The 15,557-nt window shown below is 32.6% G+C and overlaps 1 protein-coding gene across 1 annotated transcript in view; it reads right to left on the bottom strand.

Moving 5' to 3' along the window:
* Positions 1–15,557, bottom strand: part of Ttc30 (tetratricopeptide repeat domain 30) — a 66,066-nt gene that overhangs the window by 12,005 nt on the left and 38,504 nt on the right. The window contains exons 11-12 of the mRNA XM_035371124.2: positions 14,328–14,524; positions 9,387–9,597 (exon numbers count right to left, since the gene is read on the bottom strand). Of these exons, the coding sequence (XP_035227015.1) occupies positions 9,387–9,597; positions 14,328–14,524 (408 nt within the window). The remainder of the gene's footprint in view (positions 1–9,386; positions 9,598–14,327; positions 14,525–15,557) is intronic.

The following is a 15,557-nucleotide window of genomic DNA, read 5'->3' as shown; positions in this document are numbered from 1 at the left end:
AAAGTATAACAAAAAGGCAACCCTTCCAAAAATATTTAAAAAAATTTCTTCTTTTCCTAAAAGTTATCTTATTCAAGTTAGTAATTATGGTTCAGATAAATGGAGCAGGATATCAGAATTTAACTTCCTGAAATGACTATTTTATAAATCCATGAGTTATATAACTTTTCTTTTTGTGTGTGAGTTTTGATTTGGTTAAGCCTCTTAACAAAGTGCTAGATTTGTACATTGTTACAAAAGCAGATATTTATTGGCCTCAAATGAGTCATACAGGTTGTAGAGACATTAGGTTATTTCGAGGCCGAATAGATGAAAATTGAGCAAACCCCTTCGCCAGGAATCGAACCACGGACCTGTGAAATACTGGCCCAGCGTGCAGAACTACTACACTACGAAGGCTCGCTAGAAACGTGGGATAAATACCTTATAAAGTGTTAGTATACAGATGTAGTACTACAATATTATTTGTTCGATTCCACCCCCATTTATGATGAACATTCTGGGGGATGGACCTCCCTACCACCAAACACTTGAGAGGACTTTTTGCTCACCATGTATTTTGAGTATTACGTGCCGCATGGACGCTATACACTTAATCCATGTTTTCTCCAGGATTTGAACCTGAGCCCAGTAATACAGCAGACAGGAGCACTAACCATTATACCAATTAGAAAGGTAATCAGTTATGACACCCATTTGAGGCCAAGAAAATTCTGCTTTTGTAACAATGTACAAATCTAGCACTTTGTTAAGGGGCTTAACCAAATCAAAACCCACACACAAAAGGAAAAGTTATACAAATCTTTGATTTATAAAATGGTCAATTCAAGAAGTAAATTCAACACTGTTCTTCAGGTAAAAGCTATAGGATATTTAATTTAATTTATGATAATTAGCATTCTAAATGCTTACATACATCATACAGTTTTAGTATGACAAAAAATGAGAATATTGGCAGCAAACTAAGGTTGAGTGAAGTATCAGTTTAGTACATCAAGAATGAAGTCTTATTTCAGTAGTGTATTTCAGACTGCACAATTAAAAAAAAAAAAAAAAATTCAACATGCCTAATGAAATTGTCTGTTCTATTTATTTAATTACAGAGTTATGATCAAAGTTTTGATGCTAGATTCATCACTAGTCTAATCTAGTGGTGTCCAACTGGTGGCCCTCTGCCTAGTTGCCCACAATCCCTTCTTGGCACACTACAACCACAGTCGCAATATTACCATGAGACAAACACTTTAATCCTAATGTAAAAACCAACCATAAAAAAGGCACAATCAACACATCACATACAGGGTTGTTGAACTTGTGTCTACCTACTTGCATATTATCACCTTCACTCTGTCTTGCTCCTTCAGTTTTATTTATCTGTATTGTGGATTAGGCTTAAAGTGCCTGCTTTAACACAAGCCCTGTTTGCTGCGGGTACCACTACACATCTGCACAAACGATGAATCATCCATCCAGCCATGCAGTATTCATTATTTCAGTTAAAATAAGTTTATAAAAGTTTGTGAAAGTGAGTATCAAATTAAGCAGTTTTTGTCTTTGTATATTTTGTGGTGTGTTTGTTAACAAGAGTGACAACACAGGGAGGAAAAAGATCTACCACTTTTACAAAAAATGAAAGGAAGATCTGTTATTTACAAACATTGGCAAAAAAGCAGTTTATTTATTATGCAATGCTTCAGCAGCAGTACCAAAACTGAATATTCAATGTCATCATAAAACTGTTCACAAGGATTTCAATGGTAAATATTCACTCAGGTCACTGGAATCTTTACTAAAAGATCAACAAAGTAGTCTTTTTACCTTCATAAATGAAGCAAAGAATAACACAGAAGTAAATTACTTTTTTGCATCACACAGAAAGGCATATTCAGGTGGGACCATTATAAAGGATGCTGGCAATGTCAAGTCTTTATTTCACAAATTTAAATATGAAATAATCTCAGGTATAAAAGATGTTCCTCTGTCACGAAACACAAGGCACAATGAATTAATGATATGGTGAATAACAAATAGCACACATGAGATCTGACTTGGAAAAATATGCATATTTTCCCTCCAGTTCAATAAATTCACCAGTGTTACTGATTCACTGCAACTTCTGACATTCACAAGAATGGTGTTTCTAGACTTCACCATGAAAGAAGCATTTTAACCATGTTGACTTTATTGAAGAGAACATAGCAATAAAATGACTCATCGCAATCACAACTGAAAATGCACTGGCTATGATTTCCCAATCATAAATATTGGGTTTATTGGGCTCTATAATCAGGAGGAACCATTTTTACAAATTTAATTTATACCACTGTGTTATTCTTCAAGAAAATCAGGCCGCTAAAGAGTGCAATCTCAATAATGTAATGACTGTTGTTGTATGCATTGTCAATTTTAAATTTGTAATTATTTTAAAGCTTTATTTGATGAGTTAGATATCGAGTATTTACTATGAAGAAGTAAGATGACTAAGTTGAGAAAAAGCTTTAACAAGATTTGTTGTAATGCTGTTGGATATTAAAAATTTTCTCATATTCAAAGACAATTATGACCAAAAAATTGGATCACATGGAGTGGCTTGCTGACTTGGCAATTTTAACCGACATCACTTCACTCTACAACCTATACACAATGCTACAAGGAAAGAGAAAACACGCATTGAAAATACACTCATGTTTATAAATTAAGGATAATTCAGAGTCACATGGAAATTGAACTCTAAAATAAATATATCACCTGTAAAATCAATACACACATCTTCAAGAATCATATGCAAATTTCAGGAAGTAACCAGATGACACTGATGGTATGTTACAATGACGAATTATGTGTAAGAGAGTGATATATAAGGAATACAGGCAAAGAAGTAAAATTGTTCGCAGGCGCTTTATAAGCATTTCAGTGCAATAACCGAATAGTTATGACACAAAGGACGCATTTGGATGATTTTTTATGTGGTAGAATTATCGGCCGTGTGGAATGTGGGCGTACCCAACTGGAAGTATCAGATGAACTTGTAATTGCCCAGAGTGTCATATCCAGGCTTTGGCAATGATTCCAAGATGATGGTAATGTGAGTAGACGTTACAGCACAGGTCGCCCTAGAGTTGCAACGCCGAATGAGGACCGGTATTTGGTAGTTACTGCCAAAAGAAACAGGCGGAGCACAGCCTTAGACCTGTCTTGTCAGCTCTCTTCAGCCACTGGTACGACAATTTCAAGGCAGACCATGTACAGACGCTTAGGGCAGATTGTTCTATATGCTCGTAGACCTGTCAGATGTGTTCGACTTACTGCAACTCACTGTCGCCTGCGGTTAGCCTGGAGTACAGAGCATGCATTGTGGACACTGCAACAGTGGGCTTGTGTGATGTTTTCCGACGAGTCCAGGTTTAGCTTGCAGTCTGATTCTTGCCGGACTTTCATATGGAGAGCTCCGTTACCACCAAGAAAACATCATTGAACGACACCGTTACGGTGGTGCAGGAGTGCTCCTTTAGGGTGGAATTATTCTGGGTTCCAGAACTGACCTGCATGTTGAAATTGGAACCATGACAAGCCAAATCTATCGGGACATCATTCTGGAGCAACATGTACACTTGTTTCAGGGTGCCATGGGCGCACAATTTGTGTTTATGGATGACAACGCCCATCCTCACCGTGCAAACATCATAAGCGAATGCCTTTAATCAGATGATATCACCCGTATGGACTGGCCAGCATTCTCACCGGACTTGAATCCAGTAGAGCACGTGTGGGACATGCTTGGCCGACGAGTTGCAGCCCGTCATCCTCCTCCTACATGTCTACCAGAACTTCGGAGAGCATTACTTTTTGAGTGGTGTAATATCCCCCAAGATCAGATCGATAATTTGATACTCAGCATGCCTAGGCGTTGTACAGACTGTATTGCATCGTCTGGGAGACATACAATGTATTAACAATCATACCAACCATGTAATATTGGTTTTTTGTAAATAGGTGTTTTTTGTAATTTGCTCCAGGGAGAAAAAAATCGCTAATTTTTTTAATAATATCAAACATATAGCATCTTTTTTTGCTCTTTACCTTTTGTTTAATTAATAAGCTTTACAAAATTAAGTCAAATTTGTTTTGCTTCTAATTCTTCCTTTGCCTGATTTTGCATTATCCTTAATTTATGGACATGAGTGTAATATGCTCAATATCTGCTTTTCTGGCTAAAATCAGTTTTTGGAAGAACATCTTATTGGATTATCAACATCTATCATTTGTCCTCATTCTAGACTTGAGATTTACCCTGAAGTATGATGTAATTAAGCATGATGAAAATTTTCTATTACTTAACTTAGAATTTAAAAGAAGATTCTAAGACATTTTTTCTAAGGAGCCCATTTTACTGTTCACAAAAAATCCTTCCTTGGAATTAAACATAACAGAAGTGACTTCATCAATGGAAAAATTTTGTTTCATTAACAAAACGGAGGCTGAATTAGAGATTATTATTCTTTATATTGATATAACACTCAAAAGCGCAGAAAATAAAAGCGATGAAGTTTTTAAACTAATGGACCTTATTAAATACAAATACATACTTAGGTATGCACTAACAATGAAAACATTTTTTGGGTCAACATGCCTCCATGAGCTGGCTTTTTCACAACTTAAAATAATAAAAAGCAAGTACAGAAATATTTTGACTCCACAGCATGCAAAAAATAACATGGTGTTATCATGCTATGTATCAGAATAAATGGGAAATTTTAATAAATTATCAAAGAAAATTAATAACCAAACATCTCATTAATAGCAAGTTAATGACTTAATACTGTACTGATTTAATGAGATATTTAACAATTCAACAATTTAGCATTTACATTTTCTTGTATTAACTAGTTTACTAAAAGGTGATTTTCTTTATTTTCTAATTTTAAACATAAAATTTGAACCCAAACTACATTTATGTTATAATAGTGGATTTTCTTCAGTTTTTTGTAGGTTTATAATAATTTTTAGTACTTCTTTGTTATAGCAGCTCCCAATGATATTTAATAATTTTAGATTTGTACTAAAGGTCTATATAATATAATTTTACCAAGCTTGTGAAGCACAGATGTAAAAATAAACAGCATGATATATAATAACATTAATACTCACATGTCATTTCCTAAGAATACTTTTAGGAATCCTTATTATTAATATTTTATTGCATGTAACTGTTCCAGTCAACTGCAGCACTTTCACACACTTCACACTGTTTGCTACACCATTTCATGGATGTCAATTCATGTACCCAAGAATACATAAATAGCAGAGACGAATGATATTCTGAAACTAGTGAACCAATTTCCAACATAAGAGTTCTTTTTTCTTTTTACAATTTTTAACACTGCACCTCCGAATGGTTTGCAATTTTTAACATTGCACCTCTGAATGATTTCGTCATTAACATGTTGTTTGTTTGTTGTAAGTTTCATGTTGTGACCATGTGTTTTCACATCTCGTTTATAGACCTCTTTCTTAAAACAAATTCTACAGGCATTTACCTCATTGCTTGGTAAATTAAAGACTGTTAACATCATATATATATATATATATATATAAAAGGCTATACTTTTAAATAAACAATGCAAATTTGGAAACCTCATAAAAAATGAATAATATAAGAACACATAGTGAAAGCAAAAATGCAACATGATGCTACTCTACGACTATGTGATGAGGTATAAGAACACACAACTGCTGCTAATATACAATCATGTGACAAGGTATAAAAACACATAGATAGATTTTGATGAGACATCTCGGTTGATCGGCAATTCAACCTCGGAGGCCTGCTATAACAAAGAAGTACATAGACTCCAACCTTCAGCAAACCTTGTCAGTAGTCAACGCGCGAACGACATTTTTACAACTTTGAAAATGTGCGCGTAGCGTATGTTGTAATTAACCATTCATTAATTTTAAATTAATAATTAATTGTAATCAATTTTATTACATTTAAAATCCATATACATATAAAACTGAATAATTAAAAATATACCTTGTAAATTATATGCACATTTAATTAGAAATTTTCTTTTAACTCCTCAAGCATTCACTAATAAAAAGTACTTCAAATCACTACTAATCATAGAAAAAATCGAAGTCATCTACTTGATACATGGAAAATTCAATTTCTACTTGATTAAGACATTTTTCATCAATAATGGATGGAAAAGTATTCATCAAGTAAAGAACAGATGAAAATGAGACTTCAGTTCTCAAGTTGATGTCAGCAACTTCAGCATGTTTTAGAAATGGATCACTCAGTGGAAATTTATCAATTATATATGAACATGCAGTTACAAAAAAAGCTCACACAGAATTGAAAAATGATTTCACTTCACTTTCATTCAACTTGGCATTTTTTAAATATAGTCTTGTTTCTGCACCAATCACTAAATTTTCATTTTCTTTTTGTTTATTATACTTCTGAAATGGAATAGACGTTAGAGTAACATCTTCATTTTCTTTAGAAATTACTGATGGTTTTACGAATCTAACAAATAAATTCATTAAAAGTTCAAAAAGTTCTCTTCTCAATTTATGTATATAAGGAGCTTGTTGTTGCAAATTAATATTTACTGTTATAAACAAAGGCAAAGTATTTTTCAAAAATAACAAGTACAATTTGGTGGTCGGTGACTGTAAAATTTTTTTAATGTTTTGCAATCTCTTTCCTTCATTCTCACTGTTATCTGGTTTATCTCCAAAAAAATTTATCACAGCATCCCACTGTTCCAAAATCCTTGTTATAGATTCTAAAAGAGACAACCATCTCGTACTGCAATATTTCAAAATTTATGAGATTTTGCATTCTGTCCCAAAATTTGTTGAGCAACTTTGAAGCTATGCTTCCGTTTCGAACTTTTCTCCAAGTAAAAATATATATCTATTATCAACATTTCAATTTCTGAGCCAATTAATTTTTCAGTAGCTTTTTTTGCAGCTATATGCAAGAGGTGGCACGGACAACCTCGGGTGATTATACTTGGTTGATGCATTTTGATAAATGATGCTACACCTTTAAACTTTCCAATCATATTACTAGCATTATCTAAAGAAAATGATAAGCAATTTTTCCATTCTAAACCTTTGTTTTTAAAGTTTTCATTTATACAATTAAAAATACCTTCTCCTGTATTATTCGTGCATTCTAAAATAGAAATCAATGAAGTAATTATCACTCCCTTTTCTTTACTGTAGTATGTTATAACCAATGGCTACAGTTTGTTATCATTGTTATCATTACTTCCATCAGTACTTAGAGAAAATGATGTACTGCACACTGATTTTATAATATCAGCAACAGTATTTTCTGCAAGCGTTTTCACAATAGCAGCAGTTTTGGTATGACCGCAGCTAAATTTTTTTGCTATGGCAGAATCCGGAAACATTGCTTTGAAAAGCTCTTTGGAATGATCCGAAACAGAAAGCGGTAGATTATGTTCAATTAAAAAATGAACAAAATAGCATTCGGCTTTTATAGGATCTGTTTCATCATCTTTTATTAAGAAATTTGTTATTTCTTTAGATTTTACGGTGCCAAGTTCTATATGCTTTTGAGAAAACACATGCCGTTTACAGTCATCTTTTCCCCCATGAGCAACTGAGAAGTCTTTGTTGCATACACTGCAGTGTGCGTGATTCACAGAAATTTCGGATGCTTTAATGCATGGAAATTCTGAAGAATATGAATCTTTAAACTTCTGCTTTGATAATTTTGGCTTCTTCGTTCGAGGCAGCATTATGATTAAAAATCTTTCACCTGATTCACAGTTCACAAGCCACACGCTAAGCTCTCGCCGTAAACTACACAATGCAGCCGAATGCAGCCTAAACACGCATCAGCGAGGAACCTGGGAGACAGACAATTGGGTGGAACTACTGATAAGTCGTTAACGGTTGGAGTTATTGATCTACGATTGGCTAATTCTTCAAAACTAGGAACGCACTCAACACGTGATATATGATAACACGAGTATTCAGCCAATCATCGGATGAATTAGTTGGTTCCGTTTTGCGTACTGGTTCTCCTGCTCTTGTTTCTGTAAAATCCGTAGTTTTTTCCATACTTTTCGTAGCTCGTAGTTTTTCATGAATTTCCGTAGAAACTACGGAGAATCCGTAGTAGTTGGAGTCTATGGAAGTACCTAATTTTTCTTATTATTTGGAAATGCAAAATCCAGTAAAATCACATATTTTCATGAAAATACTTTTTCCAAACATAGAACAGCTGTTGGCCACCAGATATGGCAGAATTTTAAAAGTAGCCTTTATGACAAACCTGGTTGGACACCACACTCTTTTATCTTTTGGCATACCACAACAAGTGGATTGGGAAATTGCTGCTGTGAATCTTGGTGCAGAAGATATCTAACTTAACATGAAATTATAAAAATGCAACAAAATGAAAGATTTAAAAACAATACATTCACTTCTCAAATTTTTTAATTTCTTTTTGAATAATACATCATTTTGCCATATTTACAATAAATTTAATAAACTTTTACAAATATTTATACCATTAATGTAACTAACAAAAGACATTTTTCATGCTATATTATATTATAAACCCATTAAAGAACAATCAATTGCCCGTTACCTAGCAGTGAATATGCTACATTTTACTTTTTAATTTCTCTAGTATTCAAATTCAGTAATGCATTAGAAAAAGGAATAATTATTCTGACCTTACAACTGTTTATAAACTTTTAAGCAACCATTATTTTAAGCATAAACAGCTACTCATGGGTAAAAAAATTAAACGAACAATGCTAAACATGGAATTTTAAAATATATTTTAGGCTCAACTTTAAGCAGCAAATTTTAAGAAATGCAGCAATCTTTATTTGCATATTTAAGAAAACTACAAATTTTGAACAACATATCATGAAGCCTACTTTAGTTCCATTATGCAAATATGGCAACTGCTATTAAAGACAAAATTTGATTAATGCTATTAATGATTATGCAGCTTTGGTAAATGCTATTAAAGATGGAATTTTATTATGCTGATAGCAGAAATAATCACCAGGATGAAATCACAATGTTTTATTTATGGCATACTTATTACATTACTTCAAATATTTTTAACATGCAATAATACTTTCTAAGTAAAAAATATAATATTTAATTAAAAAGAAATCAAAGTTAATTCATTTATAAATAAACAAGGTTAAATCAAAATGAGTTTATTTTAATACAACAATAAAAAGTCTTAATATTAAAATTCAGTAGCAAACTTTTTCATTACTAATGATATTCCTCATCAGAATCAATTGTTACTGAAAACATTAAAGCTGATGAAGTTTAATGCAAAAGTAAATGAAAATAGAATAATGTAAACTTACTTTATCATAATTTTTTTTCACAATTGGCTCATAAAAACCAGTTGCTTCTTTAAATTTATTTTCTTGCATAAATAAAACATGAGCCACATTTAGTTTCCATATGTCATGATCATTGCAAAATTCAACAGATTTTCGGAAAACTTTCTCAACTTGTTGATAATTTTCCATATCCCAATAAATTTTTGCTTGAGCCATAAGAACAGGAATGTACCTATTAAAAGAAACCTTTGAAATACTTGTTCATTCCAGGTAACAAACAAACCAAAATAGCCACTTTTCATATGTTACCATTTAAAATAGAGAAAAATTAGAAGAAAAATATGCCAAAATAAAATTAAAGCTTAGACCAAGAAGTAGCCTCATTTTTGTTTTAGTTAAGAGTTTTATTCAAAATTTATACTAAACTAAGGCTGGTTTTTCTGTCCAATTTCAAAAGCTTAAAATATGATTGTAAGAGCAAATAAATCAGATTCCATACTTCAAAAAAGCTTATCAACCTGAAAACAGATATGAAACCATTTTCAATATTAAATTTGAAAAACATCTTCTCAATAGTATTTTAAGAAAACATTTTAGTAAATCATTACAATTGCTTAGCAACTTAATTCTAAGTTGGCATAATGAGTCATTTTTAATGAATTGATGTAATTAGAAGTGAATTCCTATAAAAGAAGATAATTTTATTACGATCATATAATTACCATCTCAAAGAAAATAAAAAATTAAAAAATAAATCTGCATGTTGGAATAAATTTTTTTGATGCAGTTTAAAAAAATATTTAAATACTAAATTATTATGCAACATCTAATTAATACAGAAGTCATCATTTAATGTGATTGCAATTAATGTTATTTGGATATTTTTATCAATTTATATATAAAAGACATAATGAATTCCTCATTTATAGCAACTTTTTAAATGAAAGGATTTTGAAATAGAATAACGAATTTAAGATTTCTGTTCTTCTTTTAAATGTCAATTGTATAACACTCAATGTAAATGCTTTCCTTAAAGTATATTGAAATTGAATGCCTTCCAGCAAACAGGTCTCTAACTATGTGATTAGGAATACAAAAGGATATTTTCACATAGACATAGAAATAATCATCAGTAACATGGAAGATAAGAATGTAAGCATATAAAATTTGCAAGAAAAATGAACTATTTTGATGTACTGCCTTTGCTAAATACATATCCCTTTTAAGTGAATAAGAACTGTGTTTAGTATGATAATTCTTGAATAAATAATGAAACAAAGGAAGTTGATGATGAAGACACAACATCTCCAACTAATGTGAATTGTATAAAATTTGAAGTTTGGATAGATAATAATGAAAATGCTCTAGTTGACAGAGCTTTTCAGAACAACCATAATATAAGAAAACATTTTGATGAGGAGGAATTCCTTTGTAAAACAGAGATGAAGGACGAGCTCATTTCAAAAATATTATGGACATTTCATTTTAAAAAATATCAGTCAAGCAATTTCCAGAAACACAATGAATATAAACATTTGCAAACACAATTTTTTGAGTAGCAAATGCAATTGCTGATTTACCATTATTTTAATTTTTATTTCTAACTTAGTTAGAAATAAAAATTAAAATATAATTAAGTCTTGTAAATATTTATGTATGCAAGTTTCCTTAATATTTCCATTAAATTAGCTAAACTGAACTGATTTTTTCATCATTTAATGCTATTATTCAGTTAAAGTTATAATGTCTGATGTTCTTTGGGAGCATAAACTAGATGTTAATAGACTTTGTAGGGAATTATCCTTAAGTTTTAAATACGACAAAGTCCAGAGAAAGGGTGTAAAGCAGTGATTCTCAACCGGCAGTATGCATACCTTGTGGTATGTAAGAGAAAAATACACTGGTGTGCAAAAATTAAGGACGAGATGGTTTCAATATAACTTTGTACAAAAGCTTTCCAAATCAACACATTTAATACCGTAAGATCCCCAATACGTAAGGACATGAATAATGTAAGCAACACTTACTAAAAGAGAAATCAGAGGGATAAAAAGAAGCTTTATTGAAAAAGTAGCATGAAGCGCAATGCGACTGAAGGCCGAAACATCCCTGTGATGGGTGCCCAGCAAGAAACATCCGGTCTTTAATAGGGGATATGATCTCCCCTGACTGCTAAGCAGGTTTCACAGCGTCTGCCCATGCTGAGAATGAGGGTGTCAATGAGTTGTTGAGGCATTGCTGCCCATTCGTCTTGCAGCGCCAATCGAAGCTCCGGAATCATTACTGGTGGTAAGGTACGAGCTGCCAAGCGTCTGCCTAGAAAATCCCATACATGCTCGATGGGATTGAGATCTGGAGATCGTGCCGGCCAATCCATACGTTCAATATCCTCACTCTCTAAGAGCTGTTCGGCAGCTACTGTGCGATGACATGGTGCATTGTCGTCCATGAAAAGGAACTGCGGACCCATAGCACCTCTAAAAAGACGCACATATGGAAGAAGAATCTTGTTACAATAACGGGTCCCGTTGACTGAACCTGCATTGAAAATGTGAAGGTCTATACGACTACCAAGTATGATGCCTCCCCAAACGAGAACACCGCCACCTCCATACCTGTCCCTTTCAATGATGTTCGAAGGATGATTGCGGCTTCCCCGCTCTCTCCAGATGAGTATGCAATGAGAATCGCTACTCAGACTGAATCTGATCTCATCTGTAAAGAGTACTCATCCCCATTCATTGTCTCTCCAATTCCGGTGTTCCCGGCACCACAGAGAACGCCTTCTCCGATGGGCAGGCGTTAGAGGTACACACTGTACAGGGCGTTGTGCAAACAGACCACCACCGTGTAGTCTTCTGGCCATGGTAAAACGTGATATCGGTTGTCCAGTCGCCTGTGTCGTGTGTCTAGCAATTTCTCCCGCTGTCTGCCGCCTGTTTCTTCTGGACTGTAAGGCAATATACCGGTCATCTGCTGGTGTGGTTCTTTGTGGACGACCACTACTAAACCCCCGGATAGCTGTTCCTGTAGTTTGAAATTGTCTCCAAAATCATGAAATGATGCTGTGAGCAATTCCGAACTCTGCAGCCACACTTGTCACACTGCGTCCTTCCTCCAACTTCCCAATGATTCGACCTCGAGTAAAAGCATCCAGATGTCGTCTAACAGATTGATTATTCACCATTTCTCGCTGAGGTAGCAACTCGGTGTTATTTTAACTGCTATACGGCATGCAATCTCTTTGCCAGAAATACTGATCTTACACCGACAACATGCTTTATACTACTTAGACACTCCCCCATTACGTCTACCTGCATATCTGGGCATGTGCTACCGTACATCACCTTACTTAATCTCCTGATTGGTCTTTCTGTCCGCTCTGCCTCTTCGCTCAGCTGATATGCTAATTTTTCGACTTCGTCCTTAATTTTTGCACATCAGTGTAGGTAGGTATGCAAAGAAACAAAGTATTTTTAACTATTAAAATAAAAATCTCATGAAGAAAAGAATAATTGATAGAAATTTTCTGTCATCAAACTCTAACTGAAGATTTCAAAAATAACACACTTGTCAACTTTTCGCTGAACCTCAACCTCCAAAAAAAAAAAAAAAAAAAAAAAGAATTTGAAAGTGTTTCAAATAAAGCTATTAAATTTTTATTGCTTTTTTAACCTATTTGTATGAACAAGGATTTTCTTCCAAGTTTTATTTGAAAAATAAATACAGAACAAAATTAAAAGTGGATCTTCATTTATGGTTAAAGTTAAGTGAATAAGAAAAGACAAAGAAATTGATCTCTTTTAAACAAACCTAAATTTCACACACAATTTTAGAATTAAAGTATTATAATTTAAATTTTGATAATTAAAATGGTAACCAATTTTTAATCTAATATTTTTTATGTGTGCACATTTAATAGGTTGTGCAAATGGCAAAACATATATATTTTTAAATATTTCTATTGAGAAATTGAAAAATAATCACTGTAAAATGTGGTGGTATAAAGTTTTTCAATTTTTGTTTAGATGGTACACATTAGTTAAAAAGTTTAGAACTGATGGTGTAAAGAATCCTTTATTAACTGAATATTATTGAAAAATGACACCGACTGATGCTCACAAAAGTCAACACTTATGGCTTAAAAGTTAAAAAGTAACTTAAAATAGAATAGAATTAAATGATCCTAATGGCTTTTGATGGGCTACTTAATGTGCAAGCAGGCTTTGACTCATAAAAGTTGATGTGAACAAGCTTAACGGCTAGAAGTGGTCAATGCAACAGAAATCTAATCGCTAACAAATCAAAGATAACAACATGGCCTTCAGACAGGCAGAACACATTCTATATTTACCTTCCAAAACTACTAACTAACTTCTTTCTACCTTATTTGAATACATGCACACTAACTCATTAACATTCTGGCAAGAAAGCATGGCTTGAAAGCAAAATCCATAGGAAAGATTGCTTCAAAATAAAATTAACTGTTAAGTAACTTAAACAAATCCCCACAAAGTTATCAAAATAGCTTGATCACATTAAGCAATGTATAATAAATTAAGCAGCAGAATTACACATTAAAGAACAGTGTAATAAATTAAGCAGCAGTATAATAAATTAATGTGTTTCTTATAAGTTGCATTTTAGAAATTATATAGCTCTGAATTTTCTGCAGTATTCAAAACAGTAAAGTAGCTCAACAGATCCTGATACATGTTTACTTTTAAATCACGAGTTTTAAGGTTTAAGGCGCAAGTACAAGGTAAAGTTTAAAGTGCAAGTAAGGTTTAAAGTACAATCCTTTTAGGGGTGTATGGTTTTTATTAGGTCAGCCCATAAATTTATGCACATTTTTTGGTAAATTTTTAAATAATATTAAAAAAAATTTAACATTTTAATCAATTATATGTTTTTATCTTTTATGGCCACTGAAGTCATTGCACATAAAATATTTATGCCTACCGTTCCAAAGCTTCTTCACATTCATTAACTGCTTTTTTAACTCCTTCCTCATCATGATTCTGACGAGCTTCTTGTACTTGCTTTGTCAGTTTTCTTAAAGTTTCTATATGACGAGCAGCCATTTCATCAAACTTTTTATATGCCTCTTCTGGTGAGGTTTGTTGTGTTATAAGAGCATCCAAGAAATCATACAAGTACTGGAAAAAAAAATAAATATATATATCACACTTTTAAAAGAATAAAAATTAAATCAATCAAAAAAATTTTGAAAAATAAATACAAAGGTGCCTTGTATATTTAAAATAATCTGTTTTATAATGATATTTGCTACACCAATTTTTCATTATGCAGGATACTGTTTCCTATGTTACTTTGGGAATCTTAATTTGTTTCCAAATCTGATCTAAAACTGTGAAATATTGTAGAGAATCACAGGTAATATTTAAAATACTATAAATCTAGAAAATCTAGTATTTGTTAATTTATTATTAAAAAATACTTCATTTTTTAAAAGCACAATCTATGTGTATACAGGCTTACAGATTTTTTTAGTTATTTAATCTGAATCTTCCCAGTCTTCGATTGGAGGTTGAAAATTCAGCTTCCTTTACATTCTTACACATTTCCCTTTAGCTTTATAGGAAGTAAAAGTAATCTCCTTCTTCTTGGTACTGAAATAGGGCACAGCATTGTCAATAAAGAGATTAGTTGTTTTCTTCAGTATAGCTTATTTGAATGCCAATGTCTGGATGACCTAGAACTCTTTCTGCTTTTAATTAAATAAACTTTTGCTTTAAGAAATTGGAAATTAGCCTAATTTCCAGTCTTTCAGAAGGTCCTTGATTGTTGCAACCAATATGAGCCTTTTGTGTTTTCTTCCTCCTCTTTGTTAGAAGAAACTTCTTTGCAGACTTTCTAGTGTTCCTGATTAAGGAGGATCTGCAAGTTTTGAGTGGCAAAATAACATTAAAATATATGCTTGTTTGCTCATTTCTTTGCCCACTGTGTGTGTGATTATGTGTCCAATTGTGATACATTATCAAAAATCTATTTATTTCTTCTAGCTATGTTTGATTCATGTCCCCTGATGAGAAATTCAATGTTCTTTCAGCTTGGGGGATACATGTCAAACTGCACTGATATGACAGGCTGAAATTCAGCAAGAAGTAAAATCAAATATGTGATCAAGAACTGAATTTTACTGATAAGTGAGAAAATGACATCAAAGTT

Source organism: Stegodyphus dumicola, chromosome 6 (genome assembly GCF_044657685.1).
Source record: "Stegodyphus dumicola isolate Sdum_Otavi_A_Nest chromosome 6, ASM4465768v1".
Classification (NCBI taxonomy): Eukaryota; Metazoa; Arthropoda; class Arachnida; order Araneae; family Eresidae; genus Stegodyphus; species Stegodyphus dumicola.
This window is presented reverse-complemented; position numbering and strand designations above follow the sequence as displayed.